The sequence below is a fragment of the Neovison vison genome, chromosome 9, assembly GCF_020171115.1.
Source record: "Neovison vison isolate M4711 chromosome 9, ASM_NN_V1, whole genome shotgun sequence".
In the NCBI taxonomy this organism is placed as follows: Eukaryota; Metazoa; Chordata; class Mammalia; order Carnivora; family Mustelidae; genus Neogale; species Neogale vison.
In genome coordinates this window covers 30,789,283-30,814,019 of record NC_058099.1, presented here as the reverse complement: position 1 = coordinate 30,814,019, position 24,737 = coordinate 30,789,283, and the positions used below count along the sequence as shown (strand labels likewise).

Sequence of the window (24,737 nt, the reverse complement as noted above, 5' to 3'; positions counted from 1 at the left end):
AATAAACAAATAAAATCTTAAAAAAAGACAGTTGTTCTAGGCATATACATGAAATAATATGCCTAGAATATACAATTATATACATGGAAAGGAGCCATATACTTGGAGTCATGACACTGGCAATGGGCTTTGTGAATAAGGCTTCAGGAGGGGTACAGCATCCCTCTCTGGGTTCACACCCAGAGGCTCTAAGCAGCTCAACTCCTCACCACAAATTAAAAACACTATCCTTATTATATATTATTAATATATGGGTATACTTCTAGCTTTGTATTCTTTCTCACTATCTATCTCTATTAACACCCAAATCACATCATTTTTTATCATTACCAGTTAGTAGCATCTAATATCATCTAGCAGTTTCTTCATTCTTTTTCTTTTTTTTTTACTGACGTATGGTTGACACACAGTGTTACGTTACTTTCAGGTTTCCAACATAGTGATTGGACAATCCTATTCATTACGCAATGCTCACCATTAGTGTGGCTACCATCTGTTACAGCACTATTATAATAATATTGACTATATTTCCTATGAGTATCTTTCATCCCTGTGACTTATTTATCTTAGAACTGGAAGTCTGGACCTTTTTTTTTTTTTCCTTTTAATAGAATTTACTTTTTAGAGCAGCTTTAGGTTTACAGCAAAATTGAGCAGAAAGGGCAGAATTCCCATACACTCCCGGCCCCCCCCGCACCCATGTACTTCCCCACTCAGCGTCTTCTCCCAGAGTGGCACACTTGTTAAAATTGATGAACCTACATTGATACATCCTTATCACACGACGTCCACAGTTTACATCAGACTTCATGGCTGGTGTTGCACATTCTGTAGGTTTTGACAAACATATAATGACTCATATCCACCATTACAGCATCGTACAGAAGAGTTTCATTGCCTGTATTCGTCAGGGTTCTCCGGAGAATCAGAACTAATAGGATATATATATATATATATATATATATATATATATATATATATATAAAAGAGGAGGTTTGTTATAGAAACTGGCTCACTGGATTATGGAGGTTGAGAAGGCCCACGATTTGCTGCCTGCAAACTGGAGAACCAGGAGAGCTGGTGGTATGATTCAGTGAATCTGAAGGCTTGAGAACCAGGGCGGCAGATGGAGGGAGGCCAAGTCCAAAGGCCTGAGAATCAGGGGGATGAGGGGGCTGATGGCGTAAGTTCCGATCCAAGTCTGAAAGCCTGAAAACAAGCAGCACCTATGTGTAAGCGCAGCTTTGTCCCAGCTCAGGCAAAGAGCAAATCTGCCCTTCCTCCACCTTTTCGTTCTACTGAGGCCCTCCACAGGCTAGATGTTGCCCACCTGCATTGGTGAGGGCAGTCTTCTGTACGCGGTCTACCAATTCAAATGCTAATTTCTTCCCAAAGCATCCTCACAGACACACGCAGAAGTAATATTTTACCAGCCATCTGGGCACCCCTGATGCCAGTCAAGTTGACACATAAAATTAACCATCACAGTGCCCTGTGCTCTCCCTGTGTATCCTTCCCTCCTCAAACTTTTAGCAACCACCAATCCATTGACTATCTCCACAGTTTTGCCCATTTCCAGAATGTCATAGGGTTGGAATCATACAATAGGTAGCCTTTTCAGATTGGCTTCTTTCACTTACTAATATGCACTAGTAATATTCATATGAGGGAAGTAATATTTCATTTAGGAACATCCTCCAAGACTTGGTAACTCCTTTCTGTTTAGCACTCATTTCATTTCCTTTCAGTTCATTTCTTTTTAGTGCTGAATAATATTCCATTGTTTGGGTGTTCCACAATTGTTCATCTATTCAGCTAGTGCAGGACTCCTTGGTGGCTTCCAAGTTTGGGAAATCATGAATAAAGCTATTCTAAACATCCTTGTGCAGGGTTTTGGGTGGACATCAGTTTTAAATTCATTTGGGCAAATAACAAAGAGAAAACTGCTGGCTCTTGTGGTGCGAACAGTTTTGTAAGGAGCTGCGGCACCACCTTGCAAAGTGGCTGTACGGTCCTGCATTCCCAGCAGCAGTGTCTGGGAGTTCCGGTGGCTCCGCCTCCTCATCAGCCCTTGCTGTTGTCAGTGGTTTTGCCTTTCCACCGTCTAATAGTAATATCTTGTTGCTTAATTAATTGGGGCTTTAGTAGTGTATGTGAAACATTATAATTGTTCTAAGAGTCAGAACTATACCAAAAGATATACCCATAGAAGTATTGCCCTCTGCAGCCCCACTAGCCAGGTCCCATTTCCCCCTTTCTCCCCCTTTCCTGCCCCATCACAGTAGGTACCCAATCTCTTTGGTTTCTGGTTTATCCTTTGTATATTTCTTTTATACAAATGAGCAGATATAAGCGGATTCTCTTATTTCCCCTTTGTCTTACGTGAAGCATAACAAGAGTTTAGATACATCTTTGCACTGTAAAATGGTTGTTTTAAAGTCTGTTTCTAAAAAGAAATTATCTGGATAACCTGTGTGTCTGTCTTATTGTCTCCTCCACTCCTTGAATATTATCTTGTCTGTTTATCTGCCTGCATATTTTTGATTGAGTGGTAAGCATTTAATATTAAAAAATTACATGATAAATAACATGAGACCTAAGATGATAGTAATTTCTCCAGAGGGGATTTACGTCAGCTTCTGGCAGACATGTAGGAGCATGAGCGATCCAAGTTTGAGCAGTTTTCAATACTGAGATGAAGCAAAGCTGCCCTCAGTCCCTACAAGGATCAATTTACTATGAGTTCACCTTTTCTCCTAAGATATAGCCCTCCAGGATCCCAGCCCCCCCAAAAACAACAACAACAACAACAACAAAAAAAAAAAAAAAAAAAAAAAAACCTTCTTGGCAGGTTCTGGACTCCAGGTTTTGTCCTCCAAACCTTGAGGGGATGATATAATTCTCTTAGGAATACATGACCCCAGATGCCTTGCCCATCTCTGTTGGTTACCCGATTCTCCTGCATCTCGGCTCCCACATTTTTTCTGTCCTGTTAGCTCTTTGATGCCTTCAGACAGCTGGTTTGTAATATTTTGTTTGGCTTTTCTGTTGTCCTCAGTGGTGAGTGTGCCTCTGTTCTGCCATTACAGAAGCAGAAGTTCCGTCATTGCTTTTGGTATTGAGTCTAAACTGTTTCATTTTAGAGGTTATATTTAGTCCTTTTCCAAATCTATTCTTTTCCCCTATTTTTAAATTCTTTTGTGTTTAATCAGTTCATGTGCATGTGTATTTGTGTATGCGCACACTGTTCTATTAGCTCAGTTCTTGTTGATCTGATAGAGCTATTGTGTCTGGTAACGCATTTGCAGTAGACTGTTTCCTCATGCATTTTATAATTTTGGACTGTGACGTCATTTTCAGAAGGACCCCTCTGTGTGAGCTGAGTAGAGGGAATGCCACGTCAAAGTAATATTGCATTTGCTTCAGTGAAGCATCCTTACCACCATCCTGAGACTGGTTTTTTATATTAATTTTTCCTATGGGTTGAGAATGAATGAATGTGAACCCCATGTGAGGCACAGGACTTAGGTTTCAGATCCTCCAAGGAGACTCTTCTCCCCATCCAGAATCTGGGCTAAGATAAATTTGCTTGTTGTTTCCCAGTGCTGGCAATTCGATTTTTTATCTGGACTATCATAGCCCCGAGGACATACCCCCTCAAGAGTCCTGGCTTCCTGCAGGGTCTTGGTCCTAGCTAACTCTCTGCCTGCAAGACCTTGTTTTCTGAGGCACGTGGGTGACTCAGTGGGTTAAGTCTCTGCCTTCGGCTCAGGTCATGATCCCAGGGTCCTGGGATCAAGCCCTGCATCAGGCTCTCTGCTCAGCAGGGAGCCGGCTTCCCGCCCCCCTGCCTGCCTTTCTGCCTACTTGTGATCTCTCTCTGTGTGTCAAATAAATAAATAAGATTTTTTTAAAAGGCCTCATTTTCTGTCCGTATCTGAATATTAAAAGACAGCCAGATATTTTTAGTAAGACCAAACATTGTCCACTCCACTATGAGTACCTGCCCGGACGGTTGCTATATCAACTCACACACTTAACACCCTGATTTTTGGTTTTCTCTTTGTTTTTGGCCTCTCCTTTGTTTTTGGATTTTCTTTATTTTCTTGAAGGCACTATTGTGCTTGTAAAAGAATGTTTATTATATTTTAGTCAGCATTGTAGTGGGAAGACTTTCAGGTTATCTGACACTCCATTGCTAGAAATAGAAGCTGAACAGGTTTTTTGGTTTTTTTTTTCTAGTTAGAATCACTGCTATCAATGGTGTTGCTAATAGGACAAGTCATTTATGTGACCAAATGAGCAGAACTACTATGCAAGTTTGGGACAGTCAATATTCTTTCCCTTTTCCCTTGTCTCCCCAAGAATCACCCAGACAACAGTCTAAAGGCCGATCTGCCTGTGTCCACTTCAGCCCCAGTGAAGGCAATGATGGAAGCAGACATCCAGGAGTCTCCTCTGTGGAGAAGTCCAGAGGTGAGACAGTTGGTGAGCAGCGGTGTGACAAAGGGAAAGGCTTCTTGAAGCAGCCTTCCTGTACCAGGGTGGCCGGGCCTGATGAGGAAGGAAAGGACCCCCGTTGGGCAGCGGCAAGCCTTCCACAGCAGGATGGGCCCCGGAAACCCAGCCGGCAGCAGGACACAGCACCCAAAGCCAAATGTGCGTCCCAGAGAAGGCGCGTTCAAGAGCTCCGAGGAGGAAGGCATTCCCCGGCTGGTTCCAGCCGGCCTGGCAGTGCCAAGGGGGAGGTGGCCCATGCCGGGCAGAATCCTCTCCACCACCGAACACCAAGAAACAAAATGACACAGGACAAGCTCACAGGAGGGATCTACTCAGACTTGCCACAGAACCCGGAGGTGGTGGGGTCAGGAGTCAGGAAGTCGGGAACACCCACCCTGTCTGAGGACACCCGGATATCCAAAGAGCCCGATCCAGCCCCTGGTGCTCTCTCTGGGCAGACTCTGAATATCGACCTTCTCCCTGTAGAGCTGCGGCTGCAGATAATCCAGAAAGAAAGAAGCAGGAAAGAGCTGTTTCGCAAAAAGAACAAGGCAGCAGCGGTCATCCAGCGGGCCTGGAGAAGGTAGGGTGGGGGAGGTGCCACAGCTCCTCATACTGCTAACGTGACACGCCGTGTGCTCCGTTTTTCTAGTGAACTCCGCGTGCTGGCCTGACAGCATGCCCATAAAATTCACTCACGGGCAGGTCCTTGTAATTTACTCTGCATAAGCTATTCGGAAGACAGCTTTGCCAAGAAAGTTAGGAGGCACCCAGGATAGCCGGGTGTCAAGGAAAAGAGTGCTCAGTTTCTAACCAGGAAGCCTGAGTTTCGGGTGTCTGACAAGTTATCTGACCTTTGCCAGTCACGTGGCCTCCCTGACCTTCCGTTTTGTCATCTGTGAAACAGGATGTAGTCATTGCTGCGCCTGTTGTGCTTGTAGGGCAGGTTCCTAGAATGAGATCTTGTGCGCTTCCTAAATTCTAAAGCACTACACATGGAAGATATTTTATTTTTCTTTTTATTTCTTTACTACCCAGGAATTAGTCATAGCCCGAGTACCTACACCAGGGCCTGGTCATCATGGATTAAATGGCTCTTAGATTACAAAACCCTGCGCAAGCACCTGCCACGCTGGGGGTATGGCGTGGGTGCTAGGAGGAGTCATGGAGGCGTCCTGACATGCGGAGACGAATTCCTCCAGGGAGTCCTCATGAGAGGACTGGAGGAGTCCTTTGCTGCAAGTTGTTCACATATTTCAGAATCGCCTTCATCTGCGGGGCCCCCCAGGGCCTAAATCTAGATGAGGCCTTAGTCATGACTGGTGTCTGGGGGAGGGCGGGAGCCATGGCCCACAGGTGGGGCTCAGGTGGCCTCCATCTCCAGAGAGAGGAAGGCCGATGGGGGAACAAAGCAAGTAAATCACTGCGAGCACAGGTGTGCCACATGTCAACACCCCTGTCAGGTGATAAAAGGGCCAGAAAGGCCCTCCTGTTGGCAGAAGGAGAGAGAGAGAGTGGAGAGCAGGAGAGGTTTTTGGGAGATCCGGGGAGAGGCCTCGGGGACTGTAGTGCCAAGGACTGCCTGGCTGGGAGTCAGCCGACCTGCTCCATGTGGGCACGGCCTCTGCCACAGCGAGTCCTCATGTCTGTTCAAGCCACTGGCCTTATAAAGTCATCTCCTGCCTGGTCCCCCTTGTTCTCCCCGCCACCCCCGGAAGCTCTCACCATAGGGATCAGTGTCCCCATTTTTCAGGCAAGCAGGTTGTCTCAAGAAAAACGACTTGTCCCAGTGGTACAAATCAGGCTCCTGAAGCTCTGACTCAAGGGCCTTTCCCAGACATTCTCGTAAAGGTGGTGTTTGCTGTGGTCAGAGTCACAGCAGCGGAGGCAGACCTCGTGCTCTTCACCTCAGAACAGGCTGGAGCGGAAGGGCTGCATGGATGGAGCTCACACTGGTCAAGGTAACGTGGATGTTGTTATTACTGTGGCTAATACTAGTACTTGGCGTTGATTAGGCGCTTGTGCCAGGGGCTGTTCTAATGAGTTTTACCTGTATTACCTGAGGCAGTCCTCCCAACAGCCCCATGAGGTAGATCGTGTTCTTGTCCCCATTTCACAGATGAGGAAGCTGAAGCACAGAGCGGTTGATAAACCCACCAAGTTACAGAGCTAAGAAGTGCCAGTGTGGGCTCGGAGCAGAGCTGGTCTGCCTCTGCAGCCAGAGATGGGCAGTGTCCTTGCTCCCCCTCCTTGGGGGAGCATCTGCCAGATGCGCATTGGCTACCATCCCAGAGGAACTTTTTATGTATTTCAGCTGAAACTGGGGATCTAAACAAGCCAGCAGGGTTTACCACATCAGGCCCCACAGCTGCTCCCTAGCTGAAATGCCTTCCCGTCAAACTGTTCTTTGACTCCTTTGAAGAGTCAGAAGCTGACAGGTCCTGTCCGTAAGTGTCCATAGCAGCAAATGAGCCTTCAGTCATCCCCTCAAGAACACTGGGCTCACAGTCTGTGTGCCCATCTGGGGAGGCAATTACCCAGCCCTCTGGCTGCACCGGTGTGCAATTTTGAGACCTGGGACATTGACTCCCAAAGGGACTGTGGGATGCTGCACGTTGTGGGAAGTCACAGGTCTGGTGGCAGTAAAAACCCTCTTATTGATTCTGTTACATAGCCTTATGCATCTTCCATTTTAAGTACAGGAGACCAAAGCGGTGTCCTGGGACAGTGTGTGGTGTCTGACACCCAAGCTAAGGAGCAGCGAGGGGTGGGGCGGAGAACAGGGTCTGGCACATAACGGCTCCACAGAGAGGCAGGCTGTCGTCCCAGGAGACACGTTAAGGACAGAGGCCGACTGGGAAATGCACAAGGATAGGGTGAGCAGAGGGAACCTTGGGCTTGGAGAACAGTGAGTGAGGCTGAGTCTTAAAGTGTGAGTCTTATTATCAATCAAGACTTCATTTTCAAGATTGAAACAGGATACTGGGTGATCTAAGCGAGGCTGGAAAGTTGCTGTAGCTAAGAACAGTCGTATTAAACACTTCCTTTTACCTGAACATTTGTAAGCGACCTTCCTGTCAGTTCTTCTCCAGCACGTGGTAGGGTGAGTTAGCAAGGATTGGCTGGACCATACGAAGGGCCGTAAGCCCTGGGCTGAACAGGAGGACTGGGCATCTTAGGGCTCCCAACAAACCAGGAGTGCTGTTTTTCTCGAGGATGGCAGAACAGAGGCTATTACTCTGAGCCCTGGGACCATCCTGTCCTCTGGACACAGACTCAGAATTCTACATACCAGAATGATTAGGTGGAAGATGTACCCACTGAAAGCCAACACCTGGGCTTCCCAGTGAAATTTCTGCCCACAGAGAAGAGGGTGTAGACGATGCACGTCATCACAAACCAAAGCAGCTGAACTATGGAGCAGTACTGCCCCGTATCTCCAGCTTTTTCTCCAGAGTTGGCTTTTTGGAAATGTGATCTATATTCTAATGGAGAAATCCCATGGTTTGGCATGCTACAGGAAAAAGGAGAACTCTGCAGTATGAATGAAATCAGTCTTAAGGACAAGAGAGAAGGACTGCACCTAGCATCACAAGGAGACTTTTTAGCAGACTTTAGGAAGACATCATTTCTCATTTGGTGTATTTAAAATCAGGCATGGGGCCTGTCTCTGCAGTGCCTTTAGGCTCACTAGTAATTAATCAGCTACCAACCAGAAAAAAATCAGATAAACCCTTTCCTTGGAAGTCTCCAGAACAGCTGTGTTCAATAAGAAGTTTAGGAATGCATGTGGAATAGACACCATCCAATAAACACTAGATGTAAAGACAGCCATCATTCCCATGCCCCGCCCCTCTCTCCCAGTCCAGGCCCCAACCTCCAACAGAATGAACTTAGTAAAATACAGCTCTTACTTTTGCCACCGCTTTTTTTTTTCCTTAAGATTTATTTATTTTAGAGAAGGAGCCAGCACATGGGGGAGAGGGGCAAAAGGAGAGAGAGAGAGAGTCTTAAGCAGACTCCAAACTGACTGAGCACAGTCCAATGTGGGGCTCAGTCTCATAACCCTGAGATCATGACCTGAGCCAAAGTCAAGAGCTGGACACTTAACCAACGGAGCCACCCAGGCGCCCCACTTTTGCCACCTTTTTTTAAAAAAAAAACCTTGGCAGATCCCCACCAAGTACATAGTACAGATCAAGATGAAAGTCCTTAGCTGGACTTGGCTGTTGGGTCAGAAGGCACGGAGTCTGCATGTTGATCTCTCTTGGCTTTAGCTGTGAGAACTTCTGCAAGTTACTCAACCGTTTCCCTCCACCAGTTTTGAGAGATAATTGACATACAGCCTTGTAGAAGTTTAAGGTGCACAGCATAATGACTTGACTTGCTTATATGATTCATATGAAATGAATACCACAGTAAGTTTAGTTAGGGTCCATCATCTCAAGTAGATATTAAAAAGAAGCAGGGGGAAAAATTGGTTTTTTTCCTTGTGATGAAAACTCTGAGGATGCTCTCAACAACTTTTATCTATATACCGTAAAGCAGTTTTAATATAACCATCACGCTGCACATTATATCCCCAGTACTTATTTATCTCGTAACTGGAAGATTGTATCTTTTGATAATCACACCCAGTTCCTCCTCCCCTTACTCCCTACCTCTGGTAACCACAAAATCTGGTCTTTTTTTTTTCCTTTTTAAGATTCCACATTTAAGTATAATAAGTACAGTATTTAGCTTTCTCTGGCTTATTTCACTTAGCATAATTCCCTCAAAGTCTATCCATGTTGTCACAAATGGCAGAATTTCCTTTTTTATGGCTCTTGTATGTAAACCATAATTTCTTTATCCATTCATATGTGGATAGACAACTTAGGATGTTTCCGTGTCTTGACTATTATAAATAGTGCTTAAAATGAACATGGGGATGCAGGTATCTCAACATAGATTTTAATTTCCTTCTATATATATCCCCAAAAGTAGATCTGATGGATCATATGGAGTTCCATTTTTAATTTTTTGAGAAAAATCCATAGTTTTTCAATAGTGGCCAAACCAATTTACTATTCTACCAACAGAACAGGGCTCCATTTTCTGCACATCTTGCCAACATTGGTTATCTCATCTTCTGATAATAGCCATGCTACCAGACACAATGTGATCTCTCATCTTGGTTATAATTTGAATTTCCCCTACGATTAATGATGTTGAGCACCCTCTCATGAACCTGTTAGCCACTCATGTATCATTTTTGAAAAAATGTCTATTCAGGTACTTTGCCCATTTTCTCCATTGGATTATTTGGGATTTTTTTGCTATTTAGTTGTAGGAGTTCTGTATGTATTTTAGATAATAATCTCTTATCAGATATATGATTTGTAAATATTTTTTCCATTCCACAGATTGTCTTTTCATTTCCACATATTGTCATTTATTTTGCTGTGCTTAAGCTTTTTATTTTGTAGTTCCACTTCTTTATTTTGTTTGTGCTTTTAGCATCATATCCAAAAAAAAAATATATATATATATATATATATATATATATATATATATATATATATCTTTAGCAAGGGAGTTTTTTTCCTGAGTTTTAGGAATTTCTGGTCTTACATTTAGGCCTTTTTAATCCATTCCCAGTTAATTTTTGTGAGTGGTGTTAAGATAAGAGTCTAGTTTCATTCTTTTACATTTGAATATCCAATTTTTCCAGCACTGTCTATTAAACAATGGTCTTCTCTCCACTGAGGCTCCCTTATCAAATATAGTTGACCTTATATGCATGGATTTATTTCTGGGCACTTACAATTCTTTTCCATTGGTCTAGGCATCTGTTTTTATATGGGTACCATACTGTTTTGATTACTATAACTTTATAATATAGTTTGAAATCAGAAGTATGAGACCTCTCCCTTCTTTTTCAGGATTGCATTGTGTATTGGGGTCTTTTATACTTCTATATGAATTTTAGAATTTTTCTACTTCTGTAAAAAAATGCCATTGGACTCTTGATAGCGATTGCATGGAATCTATAGATGGCTTTGGGTACTACAGATGTTTTAATAATATTCTTCCAATCCAAGAACACATAGTACCTTTCCAATTATTTGTGTCTTCAATTTATTTCATCAGTGTTCTGTAGTTTTCAATGTAGAGATCTTTCATCTGTTTAAGTTGAATTTATTCATATTTGTGTGTGTGTGTGTTTCTGTACATGTCTTTATTCATTTTTTTCCTTTTTTTAAATTAACATACAATGCATTATTTGCCCCAGAGGTACAGATCTGTGAATCATCAGGCTTACACATTTCACAACACTCACCATAGCACGTACCCTCCCCAATGTCCATAACCCAGCCACCCTATCCCTCCCCCACAGCCTCCAGCAACCCTCAGTTTGTTTCATAAGATTAACAGTCACTTACAGTTTGTCTCCATCCCAATCCCATCTTGTTTCATTTTTTCCTTCCTTAACCCCCATGACCCCCGCCCTGCTTCTCAAATTCCTCATATCAGAGAAATCCTACAATAATTGTCTTTCTCTGATTGACTTATTTCGCATAGCATAATACCCTCTAGTTCTATCCACGTCATTGCAAATGGCAAGATTTCAGGGCTTTTTGATGGCTACATAGTATTCCATGTATATATGTGTGTGTGTGTGTGTGTGTGTGTTTGGGGGGTGCATGTGTTATCACCTCTTCTTTATCCATTCATCTGTTGATGGACATCTAGGTTTTTTCCATAGTTTGACTATTGTGGACATTGCTGCTATAAACATTCAGGTGCACATGCTCCTTCGATCCCTACATTTGTATCTCTGGGGTAAATACCCAGTAGTACAATTGCTGGGTTGTAGGGTAGCTCTATTTCCAACTTGTTGAGGAACCTCCAGAATGTTTTCCAGAGTGGCTGCACTAGCTTGCATTCCCACCAACAGTGTAGGAGGATTCCCTTTTCTCCACATCCTTGCCAACATCTATCATTTCCTGACTTGTTAATTTCAGCCATTCTGACTTTTGTGAGGTGGTATCTCACTGTGGTTTTGATTTGTATTTCCCTGATGCCGAGTGATGTTGAGCATTTTTTCATGTGTCTGTTGGCCATCAGGATATCTTCTTTGCAGAGATGTCTGTTCATGTCTTCTGCCCATTGGTAAGTTCTTTATAGATTTTGAATACTAGCCCTTTATCTGATATGTCATTAGCAAATATCTTCTCCCATTTTGTCGGGTGTCTTTTGGTTTTGTTGACTGTTTCCTTTGCTATGCAAAACCTTTTAATCTTGATGAAGTCCCAATAGTTCATTTTTGCCCCTGCTACCCTTGCCTTTGACTGTGTTTCTAGGAAGGAGCTGCTGCAGCTGAGGTCGAAGAGGTTGCTGCCTGTGTTCTCCTCTAGGATTTTGATGGTTTCCTGTCTCACATTAAGGTCTTCCACCCATTTTGAATTTGTCTTTGTGTGTGGTGTAAGAAAGTGGTCCAGTTTCATTCTTCTGCATGTGGCTGTCCAATTTTTCCAACACCATTTGTTGAAGAGACTTTTTTCCATTGGACATTCTTTCTTGCTTTGTCAAAGATTAGTTGAGGGACCATTTCTGGGCTCTCTATTCTGTTCCATTGATCTATGTGTCTGTTTTTGTGCCAGCCATACTGTCTTGATGATGACAGCTTTGTAATAGAGCTTGAAGTCTGGAATTGTGATGCCACCAACTTTAGTTTTCTTTTTCAACATTCCTCTGGCTATTTGGGGTCTTTTCTGGTTCCATATAAATTTCAGGATTATATTTTCCATTTCTTTGAAAATTTTGACGGTATTTAGGTAGAGATTGCATTAAATATGTAGACTGCTTTAGGTAACATAGACATTTTCACAATATTTGTTCTTCCAATCCATGGGCATGGAAAATTTTTCCATTTCTTTGTGTCTTCCTCAATTTCTTTCATGACTATTCTATAGTTCTCTGAGTACAGATTCTTTGCCTCTTTGATTAGGTTTATTCCTAGGTATCTTATGATTTTGGATGCAGTTGTAAATGGGATCAACTCCTTAATTTCTCTTTCTTCTGTCTTGCTGTTGCTGTATAGAAATGCAACTGATTTCTGTGCATTAATTTTATATCCTGACACTTTACTGAATACCTGTGTGAGTTCTAGCAGTTTTGGGATGGAGTCTTTTGGGTTTTCCACATAATGTATCATATTCTGCAAAGAGTAAGACTTTGACTTCTCTGCTGATTTGGTTGCCCTTTATTTCTTTTTGTTGTCTGATTGCTGAGGCTAGGACTTCTAGTACTATGTTGAATAGCAGTGGTGATAGTAGACAGCCCTGCTGTGTTCCTGACCTTAGGGGGAAGGCTCTCAGTTTTTCCCCACTGAGAATGATATTTGCTGTGGTTTTTCCATAGATGGCTTTGATGATATTGAGGTATGTACACTCTATCCCTACACTGTGAAGAGTTGTTTTTTTTTTCCACTGTGAAGAGTTTTGATTACGAAAGGATGCTGTACTTTGTCAAATGTTTTTTCAGCATCTATTGAGAGTATCATATGGTCTTGTTCTTTCTTTTATTAATGTATAGCATCACATTGATTGATTTGTGGATGTTGAATGAAACTTGCAGCCCAGGAATAAATCCCACTTGGTCGTGGTGAATAAGCCTTTTACTATAATATTGGATCCTACTGACTATTATTTTGGTGAGAATTTTTCCATCCGTTTTCATCAAGGATATTGGTCTGTAATTCACCTTTTTGATGGGTCTTTGGTTTGGGGATCAAGGTAATGCTGGCCTCATAAAATGAGTTTGGAAGTTTTCCTTCCATTTCTATTTTTTGGAACAATTTCAGGAGAATAGGTATTAATTCTTCTTTAAATGTTGGGTAGAATGCCCCTGGGAAGCTGTCTGGCCCTGGGCTCTTTTTTGTTGGGAGATTTTTGATGACAGCTTCAGTCTCCTTACTGGTTATGGGTCTGTTCAGGTTTTCTGTTTCTTCCTGGTTCAGTTTTGGTAGTTTATATGTCTCTAGGAATGCATCCATTTCTTCCAGATTGTCAAATTTGCTGGTGTATTGTTGCTCATAATATGTTTTCACAATTGTATTTCTTTGGTGTTGGTTGTGATCATTCCTCTTTCATTCACGATTCTATTAATTTGGGTCCTTTCTCTTTTATTTTGATATGTCTGGCTGGATGTTTATCAATCTTATTAATTCTTTCAAAGAAACTGCTCGTTGTTTCGTTGATCTGTTCTACTGTTCTATTGGTTTCTATTTCCTTGATTTCTGCTCTGATGTTTACTATTTCTCTTCTTTTGCTGGGTTTAGGCTTTCATTGCTGTTCTTTCTCCAGTTCCTTTGGGTGTAGGGTTAGGTTGTGTACTTGAGACCTTTCTTGTTTCTTGAGAAAGGCTTGTATCGCTATATACTTTCCTCTCAGGACCGCCTTTGCTGTGTCCCAGATTTTGAACAGTTGTGTTTTCATTTTCATTTGTTTCCATGAATTTTTTTCAATTCTTCTTTAATTTTGTGGTTAACCCATTCATTCTTTAGTAGGATGCTCTTTACCCTCCACGTATTTGAGTTCTTTCCAACTTTCCTCTTGTGATTGAGTTCTAGCTTCAGAGCACTGTGGTCTGAAAATTTGCAGGGAATGATCCCAATCTTTTGGTACTGGTTGAGACCTGATTTGTGACCCAGGATGTGATCTATTCTAGAGACTGTTCCATGTACACTAAAGAAGAATGTGTATTCTGTTGCTTTGGGATGAAATGTTCTGAATATATCTGATGTCCATCTGGTCCATTGTGTCATTGAAAGCCCTGATCTTTTGCTTAGATGATCTGTCCATTTAAGTAAGGGAGGTGTTAAAGTCCCCTACTATTATTGTATTATTGTCAATGTGTTTCTTTGATTTTGTTATTAACTGGTTTATATAATTGGCTGCTCCCACGTTAGGGGCATAGATATTTAAAATTGTCAGATCTTCTTGTTGGACAGACCCTTTAAGGATGATATAGTGTCCTGCCTCATCTCTTATTATAGTTGTTGGCTTAAAATCGAATTTATCTGATATAAAGATTGCCACTCAAGCTTTCTCTTGGTGTCCATTAGCATGGTAAATTGTTTTCCACTTTAAATATGGATGTGTCTTTGGGTATAAAATGAGTTTCTTGCAGACAGCATATCGATGGGTCTTGTTTTTGTTTTGTTTTATTTTGTTTTTTAATCCATTCTGATTCCCTATGTCTTTTGATTTGGGGCATTTATCCCATTTACATTCAGGGTAACTATCAAAAGTTATGACTCTAGTGCCATTGTATTGTCTGTAAGGGGCTGTTACTGTATATTGTCTCTATTCCTTTCTGGTCTGTTACTTTTAGGCTCTCTTTGCTTAGAGGACCCCTTTCAATATTTCCTATAGGGCTTGTTTGGTGTTTGCAAATTGTTTGTCCTAGAAGCTTTTTATCTATTTTCAATGACAGCCTAGCTGGATATAGTATTCTTGGCTGCATATTTTTCTCCCTTACTGCTCTGAATATATTATGCCAGTCCTTTCTGGCCTGCCAGGTCTCTGGGGATAGGTCTGCTGCCAATCTAGTATTTCTACTGTTGTAGGTTACAGACCTCTTGTCTTGAGCTGCTTTCAGGATTTTCTCTTTGTCTCTGAGACTTGTAAGTTTTACCATTAGATGACAGGGTGTGGACCTATTTTTACTGATTTTTGATGGGGATTCTCTGTGCCTCCTGGATTTTAATGCTTGGTCCCTTTGCGAAATTAGGTAAATTCTCTGCTATAATTTGCTCCAATATACCTTCTGCCTCTTTTTTCTTCTGGGATCCCAATTATTCTAATATTATTTCATTTTATGATCTCACTTATTTCTCAAATTCTCCTCTTGTGGTCCAGTAGTTGACTGTCTTTTGCTCAGCTTTTTTTTTTTTTCCATCATTTGGTCTTCTACATCACTAATTCTCTCTTCTGCCTCAATTATCCTAGCAGTAAGAGCCTCCATTTTTTATTGCACCTCATTAATAGTTTTTTTTTATTTCAACTTGGTTAGATTTTAGTTTTTATTTCTCCAGAAAGGGATTCTCTAGTAAACTTCATGCTTTTTTCAAGCCCAGCTAGCACCTTGATAATCATCATTCTGAACCCCAGTTCTGACATATTACTAATGTCCATATTGATTAGGTCCCTAGCCATTGGTACTGCCTCCTCTTTTTTTTTTTTTTTTTTTTTTTTTGTGGTGAGTTTTCCACCTTGAGATGAATGAGAGAATAAAATACTAAAAGGGTAGCAATGACCCCAGAAAAACATATACTAATCAAATCAGAAGAGACCGGAAACTGGGGGGAGAAAAGGGGAAAAAAAGAAAATGTGTGTGTGTGTGTGTGTGTGTGTGTGTGTGTGTGTGTGTATTTAGACTGGTGAATAGAACAGAGCCACACACTTGATTTTGGATGTGTTTTAGTCTGTTAGAAGAAACTACCTCCCAAATTTTTAAAGAAAGAAAAACTTACATATACACAAAAATAAGGCTAAACACAATGAAGGGATGGAATATGATTGTAAAGATGAAAATTTTAAAAGACACTAAAAAAGGAATTGCTAAGGAATTGGTTGAAAAAAGAAAGAGAAAAGAATGTGATCAGCCTGGAGACTAGAACAAAGCCATGCACTAGATGTAGGGTATATTTTGATCTGTTAGAAGAAACTGTATCCCAAAATTTTAAAGGAAAAAAACCCTATATGTATAGAAAAAATAAGGTTATATACAATGAAGGGATAAAATATGAAAAAAAAGATTTTTAAAAAGGTATTGATAAAGAGGCAACCCACGGAATGGGAGAAGATATTTGCAAATGACAGTACAGACAAAAGGTTGATATCCTTTTGTCTGTACTGAACTCCTGTAATGAACTCCTCAAACTCAACACGCATGAAACAGGCAAACATATCAAAAAATGGGCAGAAGATATGAACAGACACTTCTCCAATAAAGACATACAAATGGCTATCAGACACATGAAAAAATGTTCATCATCACTAGCCCTCAGGGAGATTCAAATTAAAACCACATTGGGATATCACCTTACACCAGTTAGAATGGCCAAAATTAACAAAACAGGAAACAACGTGTTGGAGAGGATGTGGAGAAAGGGGAACCCTCTTACACTGTTGGTGGGAATGCAAGTTGGTGCAGCCTCTTTGGAGAACAGTGTGGAGATTCCTCAAGAAATTAAAAATAGAACTTCCCTATGACCCTGCAATTGCACTCCTGGGTATTTACCCCAAAGATACAGATGTTGTGAAAAGAAGGGCCATCTGTACCCCAATGTTTATAGCAGCAATGGCCATGGTCGCCAAACTATGGAAAGAACCAAAATGCCCTTCAACGGACAAATGGATAAGGAAGATTGGTCCATATACACTATGGAGTATTATGCCTCCATCAGAAAGGACGAATACCCAACTTTTGTAGCAACATGGATGGGACTGGAAGAGATTATGCTGAGTGAAATAAGTCAAGCAGAGAGAGTCAATTATCATATGTTTGTAGAGCATAACAAATAGCATGGAGGACAAGGGGTGTTAGAGAGGAGAATGGAGTTGGGAGAAATTGGAAGGGGAGGTGAACCATGAGAGACTATGGACTTCGAAAATCAATCTGAGGGGTTTGAAGTGGCGGGGAGTTGGGAGGTTGGGGTACATGGTGGTGGGCATTATGGAGGGCACGGGTTGCATGGAGCACTGGGTGTGCTGAAAAAATAATGAATACTGTTTTTCTGCAAATAAATCAATTTATTTTTAAAAAAAGGTATTGATAAGATAAAATAGTTAAAAACAGGGTGCCAGGGTGGCTCAGTCATTAAGCATCTGCCTTTGGCTCAGGTCATGATCCCAGGGTCCTGGAATTGAGCCCCAGGTTCTGGATCCTGCTTGGTGGGAAGCCTGCTTCTCCCTCTCCCACTCCTCCTGGTTGTCTTACCTCTCTCACTGTCTGTCAAATAAACAAAACCTTTTAAAAAATAGTTCAAAACATTAAAGTAGGAAGGAGGAAATTTTTTAAAAAATAGAATAAAAAATTAAAAAAAAAATAACTTTGAAAGACTAAAGATTCATGGAGGGGTGGGGTAAGCCATGAATTCTGTGTGTTGCTTTTCCCTAGCTCTGCAGTTTTGCAGTTCTCATTGATCAGTGATCTTGGTCTTGGCTAGATGTTCATGCTGATCTTCTGGGTAGGGGCCTGTTGCAGTAATTCTCAAATGTCTTTGCCCAAGGCAGAATTGCACTGCTCTTGCCAGGGGCCTAAGACTCTGCTCTAAAATCTGCTCGGTTTTGCTCTTAGAAGCTTTTGTTCCCTGAACACCTTCCATACAGCTTTGGAGGAGAATGAAGATGGCAGCCTCCCAGTTTCTGACCCGTAGGAGCCTAGAGTTCAGGGCCCCACTCCTCAGTGCATCCTTGGAGAAAAGCAAGCAATCCCTCTCGTCTCCCTGGTCTCCGGCCACACTCTGAGCTCACCCAGCCTGTAACCGAGCCTTTCTATCTCTGATGCACAGCCCTGTTTGGAATCTCCAAACCCAGCAGATTCCTGCAATGTACTCCCGCGCCACTCCACCCAGAGGAAGAAAGAAGGGGGTCTCTCTGGATCTGCCACTTGTGGGGTCCCTGCTCTAGCAGTGGCCCAGCTGTGCCTTAGATCTCAGTTTAAGGTAACCCCGAGCTGAGAAACCCCCACCCCCACCCCCATGGCTCAGTCTCTGCAGCCAGCTTCCTCACTCCGATACCTGGCAGCTCTGCCACACTCAGATACCCCTGGTCTTTGCGACCCCGCAGGTCCTGAGACCACGAGGTCTCCACCCACCACTTAGCCTCTGGAATGATGTCCCTTGGTGGAGCAGACTCCTAAAAGTTTGGATTTTGTGCCCTGCTGCTCTAACGCTTGCCACCCCAGTCTATTTTCCCATGTCACCTCAGATTCACTTCTCCACACGTCCTACCTTCCAGAAAGTGGTTGATTTTCTGTTCCTACAACTGCTGCTCTTCTCTTCTATCTTGATTTTGTAGGTGTTCAGAATGGTTTGATACTAGCTGAACCCCTGGGACCCAATATTTAGGTCTCCTACTCCTCTGCCATCTTGCTCCTCCCTCTACTTTGTTTTTGATGCTATTATGAGATCATTTTATTACTTTTCAGATAATCTGTTGTTAGTGTTAGAAAATGCCACTTATTCTAGTATGTTATTTTTGTATCCTGCAACTGCACTGAATTTGTTGAAAAGATCTAACAGTTTATCTGGTAGAGTCCTTAAGTTTTTTTATATATAAAGTCATCCATAAATAGAGAGAGATTAACTTCTTCCTTTACTTGCACGATGTCAGTTATTTATTTATTTATTTATTTATTTATTTATTTATTTATTGCCTGATTGTTCTAGCTAGGACTTCCAGTACTTCTAGGACTGTGTTGAATAGGAGTTGAGTAGACACCCTTATCTTGTTCCTAATCTCAGAGGGAAAGTTTCCAACTTTTCACCATTGAGTTTGATGTGGACTTGTCATATGTGACCTTTATTATGTTGAGGTGTATTACTTCTGTACCTAATTTCTTAAGTCTTTACCATGAATCAGGTGTTAAATCTTTTTCAAAGATTTTATTTATTCATTTGAGAGAGGTACAGAAAGAGAGAGAATGAGCAGAGGGAGAGGCAGAGGGAGAAGGAGGGGGAGAGGCAGGCTCCCCAATGAGTGAGGGGCCTGACATGGGGCTCGATCCCAGGACCCCAGGATCATGACCTGAGCTGAAGGCAGACGTTTAACCATCTGAGCCACCCAGGTGCCCCAGATGTTAAATTTTATAAAATGCTTTTTCTGTTTCTATTGAAATAATCGTGTTTTCCTTTCATTCTAGTAGTGTAATGTAGCACTTTGATTTTATGTATGTTAAACTATCTTTTCATTTCGGGGTAAATGATCCTTTTAATGTGAATTCAGTTCTTGCTATTTTATTGAGAATTTCTGCATCTATATTCATTAAGAGTATTGGCTTGTAGTGTCGTTTTGTGTCTTTGGTATCAGGGTAATGCTGACATCATGAAATGAGTTTGCAAGTGTTCCCTACTCTTCAATTCTTCTTTGGGAAGAGTTTTAAAAGGATTGGCATTATTTCTTAAGATTTTACTTTGAAGCAATCTTTACACCCAACATGGGGCTTGAACCTACAACCCTAAGATCAAGAGTTGCATGCTGTATTTACTAGGCCAGCAGGCACCCTGGCATTAATACTTTAAATGTTTGGTAAAATTCACCAGCCATCTGGTCCTAAGCTTTCTTCATTGGGAGGTTTTGATTACTGATTCGATCTTCTTACTAATAATTTGTCTATTCACATTTTCTGTTTCTTCTTGACTCTGTGTTGGTAGGTTGTAGGTTTCTATTAACTTCCATTTCTTTTAAGTTGTTTAGTTTGTTGTATAGTTGTTCCTAGTAGTGTCTTACTGTCCATTGCCTTTCTATTGTATCAGTTGTAATGTCTCCTTTTTCATCAAAATTTTGTTGATCTGCATCATCTTTAGTCTAGCTAAAGGTTGTCAATTTTTTTTCAAAGAAACAACTCTTAATTTTGCTAATGTTCTCTACTGTTTTCCTGATATTTCACTTATTTCTGCTCCATCTTTATTTCACTCTTTCAGTAATTTTGGGCTTAGTTTGTTCTTTTCCTATTTTCTTAAAGTGTAGGAGAAGGTTATCTATTTGAGATCTTTCTTCTTAACGTAGGTATTTATTGCATTAAGTTCCTTCTTAAAACTTGTTACTACATTCCACAAGTTTTGGTGTGTTGTATTTTCTTTTGTTTGCCTCAAGATACTTTATTTTCCCTTTGATTTCTTCTAACGTGGAAAATGTTAATTTCCATGTTATTTGTGTATTTTCCAGTTTTCCTCCTCCTACTTATTTCCAGTTTCATACTACTGTAGTCAAAGAAGATACTTGGTATAGTTCCAGTCTTCTTGAATTTGCACACTTCTAAGAGACCTAAGATATGGTCTCTCCTAGGAAATGCCCCAAGTGTGCTTGAGAAGAATGTCTATTCTGTTGCTGGATGGAACGTGCTATGTCAAGGTCAAATTGATCTCTAGTGTTTTTTCAAATCCTTTTTTTTTTCTTTACTGATGCTCTAAGTGATCTATCCATTGTTGAGTATGGGATATTAAAGTTCTCAGCTATCATTGTATTTCTGTATATTTCTGCTGATAGCTGTCAGTTTTTGCTTTTATATATTTAGGTGCGCCAACATTGTGTGCATAAATATTTACAAATATATCTTCTTGGGGGGCCTGGGTGCCTTAGTTGGTTAAGCAGCTGCCTTCGGCTTGGGTCATGATCCCAGGATCCTGGGATTGAGCCCTACATCAGGCTGCCTGCTCAGCAGAGTCTGCTTCTCTCTCTCCCTCTACCTGCCGCTCTGCTTACTTGTGCTCTCTGTGTCAAATAAATAAAATCTAGTAAAATAGAATAAACCCCAAAAAACAAATATATCTTCTTGATGGATCGACCTTATTATCATTATATAATGGCCTTCTTTGTGTCTTTTTTACTATTTTTAAAGTCTGTTCTGTCTGATAAAGCTACCTGTGCTATTTTGTTACCATTTGCTTGAAATACCTTTTTCCATCCCTTCACTCTGAAGCAGCATATCCTTGGATCATTTTTTTTTCCCAATCTACTGAGCTATTCTATGCCTTTTGGAGGATTTAAATCATTAACTTTTGAAGTAATTATTGATAAATAAGGACTTACTATTGCAATTTTTTTTCCTGGCTGTTTTGTAGAACTGTTGCACCTTGTTTCTTACCCTGTCTTGTGTGTGTTCTGGTATCTTTTGGTATCTGTATGCTTCTTTATCATGTTCTTTTGTGTAATTAGCACAGTTTTTCCCTTATGGTTACAAAATATCTTTATTTTGTTGTAACACCCTAAACTGGTAACAACTTAACTTTAATAGCACTCCTACTAAACTTTACACTTTTTTTACCCACCCACATTAGCTTACTGATTTTGAAGTTTACATATTTTTTATACTGTATACCCAATAATGGACTACTGTAGTTGTATTTTTATTAAGTTTTTGAACTTTAAAAAAAATATTATTTTAGAGAGCAAATATGGGGTGGGAGGTGGGAGAGGGAAAGTCTTAAGCAGACTCCACACTGAGCAGAGAGCCTGATGCAGGGCTCAATTTCATGACCCTAAGATTATGACCGGAGTTGAAACAAGAGTCAGACATTTAACCAACTGTGCCACGCAGGCACACCTAAATCTTTAAACTTTTACACTAGAGTTGAAGTACATTATGCACAACCATTATCATATTAGATTCTAATTTTGACTATGTGTTTACCATTAACAGTGAGTTTTATGCTACCTTCTGATTTAGCATCCTTTTACTTCCATTCAGTTCCCTTTAGCATTTCTTATGAGGAAGCTCTGGTGCTTATGGATTCCTTGTTTTATATTGTTCTTTATCTCTCCATTTCTGAAGGACAGCTTTGCCAGCTATAGAATTCTTTCATTTAGCATTTCTTATAAGGAAGGTCTAGTGATTATGGATTCCTTGTTTTAGTTTGATATCTCTCCATTTCTGGAAAGCTTTGCCAGCTATAGAATTCTTAACTGACAGTTTTTTCCTTTCATATTTTGAATATATTGTCCTATTCTTCCAGGCCTGAAAATTTTTTGTTGAGAAATGCATTTATAGTCTTATGGAAGTTGTTTTATATTTAACTTCTTTAGCTTATTTGAAAATTTGAGTTTTGACAGTATAATATTTGTTAGTATACCACTATTCAGGTTCTATTTAGAGTTCTTTGGGTTTCATGGGTCTGGATATCCATTTCTTTCTCCAGGTTTGGGATCCTTTCAGCCATTACTTCTTTAAACATATTTTCTGTCCCATTCTTTCTGTTCTGGAATTCCCATAGTGCATTTGTGCTCTTCATTTTGCTCTTCTAATTTCAAATGTCCTGTCTTCTAAGTCACTGGTTCTTTCTTCTACATGGTAAAGTGTACCTTTGAAGTTCTCTATTGAATTCTTAAGTTCAGACATGTATTTTTCAGCTCTAGGATTTTTTTTAATGTTTTTTTTTGTTTGTTTTTGTTGTTGAACTCATTTTGTTCATGCATTATCTTGCCAATTTCATTTGGTTGCCCGTGCATTCTTGTAGTTCACTAAACTTCAGGGGGTTTCTGAATTTTTTATATAACAATTCATAGATTTAGGTTTAGTTAGCAGAGTTTTATTTGTTTCCTTTGGCAGTGTCATGTTTACCTGATTTTTTTGTGATTCTTGATTTCTGATGTTGCTGAGTGGTCTTCTCTTCCACAATTTACAGGTCTGCTTTAGCCAAGACAGTTCTTCCCGGGCAGCTCAGTTTGAGTTTCTGGACCTGGACTAGTAACATCCTTGGGCAGGGGGAACCTTGCTATCAGAGCAGTCTATTTTGGGGCAAGGGAATTTGAGTTTGTGCTGCTGCCTGAGAACAGCTGGATAGGCCTACTGGGTTGGTTCTCTGACCAAGCGAGGCTTTAGGAGGGACTGTGAGTTGCCTAGGGTTTCTGGTCAGGCTTACTAGATGGTTGGGTGGCTGGGAACTAGATTTATTAGTAGGTGGGGCTATGAATTCACTTCCATGAATTGGCAGGGCAGCAGGACAGGCCCCAAGGCATGCACCGCTTGTTTGGGGGCTAAGTAAGACAATACTTTACATTGACTTCCCTAGCCAGTTAGGGCCACCATTTTGCCTGCATACAGGGATAGAGCCAGGCTACTTTCTGTTTAACTGCCACTGTAATAAGGGCTGTTGGATGGGCTACATAGCTTCCTATGTGCCATGACTAGGTTTCCCGGTCAGATGGGCTGAAGCTGTAATCAGCAATGGCTAGGGCTATGAATTATCTTCCTTGCCCATACAGGTCAGGGAATTGGCTCAAAGGCCTAAAAAGCTCTATAAGGTTGACTCAAGCTGACCTGTATCGCAAGCTCCCTGGGTATACAGGGCCACTATTTTTTGCTCTGCAAATAATCAGCTCTGTGTGCTGTACCTCCCTGCTTGAGTTTGCAGAGGTATGCAGCTTTCTAGGTGTTCTGACCAGGCTTTGATCAGGCAGGGCCAGGAGCTATACTCATGTGTGGGACAGGCTGTACCTCAGCTCTCCACCTGAGCTGAAGCAGACTAGACTGCAAGGTTGACAGAGTTCTTTGAGGACCCAATCAGGCACCCTGCTGTGTTCCCTGGTCAGACTGCACCTCTGTTTTGGCTCTGCAAATAAGCAAAATTAAAGATTGAGACTACTATATGGGCACTGCTGGTACGAACTTGGTCTACCAAGATCCACGTTCTGGTTACTTTTAACCCCTTCCCTTCCCCATCAGTCAGATTCTGGAGGTCCAGCCCTACAGATTCCCTGGCAGTTGTCATGGGTAAGACCAGAAGGGGGGTTCCCAAGAAGTGACCCACAAGGCTGGGGGAGCTGGATTCCACCACGGGTTCTCTTTTCCCATTTGAGGAACCATACAAAGGCTCAAGGCAGACATTTTGGCATGGTGCTACTCCAGCCTGGTGTGTATTCTACTGTGTAGTGCAGTCAGCATGTAGGTGTTCCTCATATGCCAATGCAGTGTTATCTGGTCTCTGTGATGCAAAGGGCTGCAACCTCACTCCCATATTCTAGCACTTTCTCAATAGTGTCTTATCTGTGAATAGTTAATTGTCCTTTTAAGGGGAAGCCAAGTCCAGAACAACCTATGTTGCCATCTTGGTAACATCCCACCTACTCAGCCTTTACCAGACTCCTCATGCCTGCCTCATGGATTTATTTTTGGCTTAATCATAAGGAAAATGCCTGATATATAACAGACTGAATAAATGTTGGCTCCTTCCACAGTATAATGTAGCATTCCATTTTTCCTTCACCAAATACACAGTGCTTTAAATACATCTCATTACCGATTTTCTGGCACATATACCCACACCTCTACTTATGCCAGTTCTGCTGCCCGGAGTTATCCTTCTCTGCCTGCTAAGCTCCTACACATCCTTTAAAACCCAGCACAAACACCAGCCTTATAAAGCCTTATCAGACCACCACCAATTTTCAGTCCCCACATTGTCCATGCCATCTAGCTCCTCATTCTTGCACGGTACTTCTCATACTGCATTTATGTGTTTAGAC

The 24,737-nt window shown here is 41.3% G+C and overlaps 1 protein-coding gene across 3 annotated transcripts in view; it reads left to right on the top strand.

Moving 5' to 3' along the window:
• INVS (inversin) overlaps window positions 1-24,737 on the top strand; it is a 168,880-nt gene that overhangs the window by 138,831 nt on the left and 5,312 nt on the right. For 2 of the 3 annotated variants that reach the window (XM_044265257.1, XM_044265258.1), the window contains one exon: window positions 4,366-5,083. In XM_044265257.1, coding sequence (XP_044121192.1) covers window positions 4,366-5,083 — 718 coding nt within the window. The remainder of the gene's footprint in view (window positions 1-4,365; window positions 5,084-24,737) is intronic. The other variant, XM_044265260.1, reaches the window with a different exon arrangement.